Below are 5,669 nucleotides of genomic sequence, written 5' to 3' on the forward strand. Positions count from 1 at the left end.
CTTCAGGGTCCTTTAATTTAGCCTCCAGGGCTGTCATCTGGCCTGTGCTGTGCAAGTCACAGCGTGACATTTTGCCGATCTTGGAATCACAAGGCCACGGTCAGTGGTGATGTCAGGCTGAAAAGGTGAAACCCTGTTTGCCTTTTGACCATTGTTCAGCTTTGAGTCATTTCCCAGCTGCAGAGCTGATTGAGGCTGGACCTTAAGGGGGAGAGCTCTGTAGCCTCAGCTTTGGCTCTCACGTCTGGTAGCCGGGGCCTGACCTGCCCAGGCAGGACTGTGGCCAGAGCATAACATTCTGTGCCCATCTATTGTTGTCTAGCTATAATTAAGGCAGCAGCCTTGTACCGTTCTCCCAGTCTCATGAGGAGTAGCCACAGAGTTCTGTTCAGGGGTCCAAAGAACAGGCATAGGCACATTGCTCACCCAAATACCACTCACTCTAAATGAAATATGTACTCCAGAATACAAATATTTTTAAAAATACCCACCTAAAGTCATTGAAACATAATTATTAAAACCTTTTATGTTACTCTACAATACAATGTAGATTGTTCCTTTCAATTAAATTTTGAAATACACTAGATTACATCATTTAAATAGTCGCAAACTTTCAAGTTCACTATTTGTAGTAGCGGAACTATATTTACACACACTTCTGAGACATTTCAGATGCAGCGTTACGTTCCAGTCCCTAAGTCAGTTAAATAACAGACTTTCCGTGGGGGTATACTGCTCTGCCACACGTTCTACACATATTTGGGGTGTATGTGAACTCCTTTTATTCTTGTTTGCTTTTTTTTCCTGTGTGCATGCAGCCGAATCTGAGCAAATTGATACCTACTTGATGTGGAGTAAAGATGAAAGACCTTTCTTTTTAAGCAAGTATTTTGACTGAATATACAGAGGTGAATAATGAAATATAGTCCTTAGGAGTAGCAGTGGAGAATACAATTTTCTCCAACTTTCTTCCCCTGTTGCATAATACTGCACATAATTTTGACCCTGACTTTACCTAATGCTGATGAAATATAGTCAATGGTGGAAACCTCTCTCATGTTGTCAAGACTAGCTTTCAACACGATCCATGCAATGGCAAGCATCATACATCATTCTCCTGCAGTGCAATATTAACAAGTTAAACTCAGTATTTTCCTCCAGAGATCTGCTCCTCAAGGGAAGCTCATCTCTGTATGTACATCAGCCACAAACAGGTTGTGAGTCCTGAGGCAGAGACCAGAACTAGGCTGTAACACTTGCCTCCAGCGTTACAAAGAGTCTTCATGGGCTGGGCTCCTCCCTGTACTGTCCACAGAGAAGAGTAAGTTCAAGCTACTGAGGCTCTTGATGGTCCTTGCACATGGAACCAGTCAAGTCAAGTCTCCCTGTGTGCTGCCCGTGCAGGACTCAGGGCCTGGTGTGAGGGGTGCTGATCATGATGTTGGGCAGCGCGTTCCGCCGCTTCTTCCAGGAGCCCAGCTCCCTCGAGTACCGCCTGATCTGCCTGAACCAGTGGTGAGTCCGTGCCCGGTCGCTGTCCCGGAACACAAACGCCTCCCGCCTGATCTCAATGAGTTCAAACGTGTCATCGCAGTCGGGATCCGTGGAGACGATGCAGTTACTCAGCCTCAAGGGCTCCCTGAGCAAATGGAACTTCCCGTTGTTTTTGTCCCTGATGAGTACCAGCACGGCATCCTTCACAGGCCCCAGCTCGGCTGACTCCAGGCTGGACTCAGACACCCGCTTTATGTTCACCAGGAGGAGGACCTGCATGTTCTGGAACTTCAGGGTCTTGCTGCCTTTCTTTACCCACTGGCCGTCAGGGGGCTGGGCCAGCTGCAGAGACCCCTCCATCACAAATCGCGTTTCCTCCCGCATCCAACCTACAGTTTTGAGGGCAGTTTCTCTCATCTCAATGTTGATGACTTCCCTCTTCTTCTTGCTGTCCTGGCGAAAGGACCGGAGGGTCCACGTGTTCCCCTCCAGCTTGGTTTTCATGTTGATGTGCTCCAGGTGGGACTCGATGCGGCTCTTGGCCTCCCGCAGGCTGCCGTGATCTGGGTGGTACTCGGTGGTGGCCTTGATGATTCTGCTGAGCAGCAGCGGGTACTTGGTGACCCTTTGCAAAGGGGCCATCAGGAAGGACCTCAAGTTCATCCGCCGCAGTGCTGTGTTGTCATTCTGGGAGACATCAAGGAATATTCTGCAGGGATTTAAGAAGAGTGAATGAAATGGTGGCTGTTCTGCCAGCAGAAGCAGCAACCCTAACCGCAGACAGACAGTGTGCTGCTGATAGCTGAGGGGCACTGCAGCATCCCCGCTGGTTTCAACAGCCTAGTGCGTTCTGCCTTCCTAAAAACTAACAACCATTTCTGCAGCTGTGCTCAGCTGCACAACAGTGACGAGAGGCCTGGGACACTAGCTTTTAACACCCTAATAGTCTTCTAGTAAATTGTTGTAAAACAAAGAGGGTGTGACCTTCCTCTGGTACACGGTGACGTAGGCCTGATGCAGACACGTCGGCTTATATGAGATTACATTAATTTGTATCTCCTTTCATCATTTGATTACAAAGCATTCTAAACAAGAATTTCATACCGTCATAATTTTAAGCTGTTGCCATAGAAAGAGAAATGACTCGCCTGACGTTGCCCAGTACACCAGGGCTAGGAAGAGAAATGACTTCAAGTCATGCATGCTTCTCACAGTGCCTTTGCCCAGGGGAGATCCGACCCGTGCTCTGGCACAGGGCCAGGGAGCTGCTCTCAGCTGGCTGTTAGCTGGTGACCGCTCAGTGCAGTCATCAGTGGGCAAACGCTGCTACCACAAAATTCAGTGTTCTGCTGGGCACCAGCTGCCTGCCTCAGTGCAGCTATCAAGGACCTAGCATGGAGAATAAATGACTGTCCTCACCTCAAGAGAGAGCAGCTATCACTGAAGAATATCAGCATCAAAACTTTGATCTAGTTGAGCTGACAGAGGCTTCACCCTCAGCCTAGCGCCTTCCCGTCCCCAAAGCCTGGAAACATACGCTCATCCCTTTTCTCACCTGAGCAGCTCTTTCTCCTTCTCCAGTGCATTGAGCATATTCACAGAGGAGGACTGCTGAAGGCAGTAGGTCTGAAAGGCTGGCAGCATGTTGACGAACTCTAGAAATACCTCACCGATGCACACGGTCATCAGGTCATCATCACCCTGCAAGCACGCAATACAGCCCCTGCTGGGTTAGCTCAGGAGAGGCACAAGCATGGAGCCTGTGCTCAGTCCTACCAGCACGAACCCACTGCAGGATCTGCTGAACACCAGGCCAAAGGTAGAAGTGGCCTCATCCTCCCCAGTGGAAAGGCAGTCCCTGCAGGTCGAGGGGAAGCAGGGCATGGGGAGGGGAGGGAAAGCTGGTCTTACTGCTTGCTCTTCTACACGCAAAGAGCCGTCTTCTCTGCTTCTATGCGCTCAGCCAGCTCACCAGGGTGGGTGCTCAAAGGCCAGAGGCCAGAGTGAGCCTGCTAGTGAGGAGAGTGTACCTGGGCTCTTCTTGCTGGCACCTCTGCCATAGGGCTTACGCAGCAATATGCACAATAAAATAAGGGCACAGTAAGAACCTGGTGCCATGCAATGCTCTTAGCTTTGTTGAAGTGCACACTGGCAAGCTCTTCAGTCACCGCTAGTTTCAGCAGCAAGAGAGGGAGCTGCTCTCTGGCTGCTGGCGTCCTTTTGGTGTGGTATGGAACTCTGACTGCAAAGGCAACATGGAGGAGAAGACAGGGAACCCCACAGCTCTTTGTAGAAGCCTCTGGCCTGGTAAATTATTCTTAGGGGACATCACACCACAGTGCACGTGTCTTCACTGTGCCAGGTGCACAAGGCTGCCAGTTTTTGAGATCTGCATCACTCAGTCTGATATGCTGGGTTTCCGAAAGAGAGGAGGGATATATTTCCTAGAGAACAAAATATCCTGGGGAAACTGATACAGCAACAAGTGGGATTTGGTTTCTTGAAGAAAGGAAGATGTAGAGATGTTTATCTGTCCCTTGCCATGACTGTCTATTGCTCTAGAGTCTTACTTCTATTTCTCTGCCTTCTGACCACCACGCTGGTGGGGCAGGAAAGTTCCTTGTGCAAAGCAGGGTGCACCAGTAGAAGCCACTGCTAAACAGAGCTGTCAGGGCCAGTTGCTGCCAGAGCAGGGAGCAGCCTGTGCTGCCTGGCCCTGCAGTCAGCCTAGAGGCAAGTGGCAATAAACCGCAACCCAAGGCAAGTACACCCGAGCCAGCCTGAAGAGAACCAGCTCAGGATGGAGGAGCATGGCCTGTGAGCCAGACCAAGCTGAGCCCCCACGGTCACGCTCTTACCAGTGCCCAAGCTAACTGGCTTAAAGCTAACTTTCATACTGGGATAGTTAGGTCCTGTTAAAGAGATAAATGAGCTAGACTGCTGATGGCCTGCTAATGTCAGTGGCATTACTACAGCAGAGAGTGAGGTCAGCAGCTGTGACCTGGCACAGGCCTACTGAAATCACTAGTTTACAACAGCTGAGGGAGCAAGGGTAGATGACCAGAACCCAGGAGTACTACCTCCTGATCCTCTGCACCACCTATGCTGCCACACTAATGAAAAAACTATTCCTGTCTGCCCCGTCTGGCCCCTCTAGAGCACACAACATCATACCTGGTCAAAGGCCTGATCGATCTCTTCCTGGAGTATCTCCAGGAAGTTCTCGTTGAGGTCAATGAGCTCCTGGATGTTGCTGAAGATGCCCAGGAGCTGCTCCTGGCTCAGCAGCCCAGCTGCCTGCATGGGGAGGTAGAACTCCTCTTTGATGATGCGCAGGTCCTCCCCGTAGCTGGCCTCGGTGTTGACAAACTCTAGCACAGACTCCTTGCGCTCCGTCCTGCGCTTGCGGCACTTCTCGCAGAGGTCAGCCCGCCTCTGGTTGCAGTTCTGCCCGTCCGTCTCCACCGGGAGGTTCCTTTCTCCACAGTCGGTGCAGGGACGGTGGGCTTCCCAGGCCTGCAGGGAGCTCAACGTTTCGGATGCCCTGCTCCTCCACTTTCTGGCTGGCATCTGGCCAATGCCACTGTCTGCCCTCTCCACGTCCGCTGACTTGGTCCGTGCGGCCTCACCGGGATCCGGATCGTCCCGGACGTCGTTCACGCCAACGATCCCGCTGTCCGTGCTCAGGCTGCTGACGTTGCTCCAATGATGTCTGGAGCGGAGGGAGCCACGTGGGGCACGGCGAGTCTCATCAAAGCTGCTGCCATGGCCCAGATTGGCTTTTGGCACCACTGGCCTAAGACCAGACCCAAATCATTACAGTCCCCGCCAGCGGCACAGAGTTCACCTGAGGAGCTCAAGCTGGCAGAGCCGTGAGCGGCAGGAACCCTGGGGGAGGGCAGCCTAGGTCTGGTGAAGGCAGGGCTGTGAGCTGCCTTCCCTCCTGTTTGGCTGCCGAGGCTGGCAAGAGTCAGAAGTCAATGGCCCGGGGCCCGTCATCCCTGCACCGCCCACACCCACGAACTCATTTGGGCTCCCCCGTCCCCCGCCATCGGCCAGGCAGGGACAGAGACGCAGAGAGCACGTCCCGATTTCCTGTGCGGGAGTTAGGGCCGGATGGCGTCCCTCCCCGGGGCAGCGGCGCTGCTCCGCGCGCTCCCGCCTGCCGGGCTCAG

General features: G+C 52.4%; 1 protein-coding gene across 1 annotated transcript; it reads right to left on the reverse strand.

The window, feature by feature from the left end:
- Positions 1 to 1,407: 1,407 nt before the first annotated feature.
- Positions 1,408 to 5,290, reverse strand: LOC103780109 (myosin-M heavy chain-like; the record flags this gene model as incomplete). The annotated part of the gene is made up of 4 exons (XM_008947762.1): positions 1,408 to 2,203; positions 3,050 to 3,195; positions 4,669 to 4,929; positions 4,960 to 5,290. Coding segments are annotated over 4 exons (1,534 nt in total), but the record flags the coding sequence as incomplete, so codon positions are not given.
- Positions 5,291 to 5,669: the final 379 nt, after the last annotated feature.

The sequence above is a fragment of the Merops nubicus genome, unplaced genomic scaffold (assembly GCF_000691845.1).
Source record: "Merops nubicus isolate BGI_N331 unplaced genomic scaffold, ASM69184v1 scaffold38480, whole genome shotgun sequence".
Taxonomy (NCBI): Eukaryota; Metazoa; Chordata; class Aves; order Coraciiformes; family Meropidae; genus Merops; species Merops nubicus.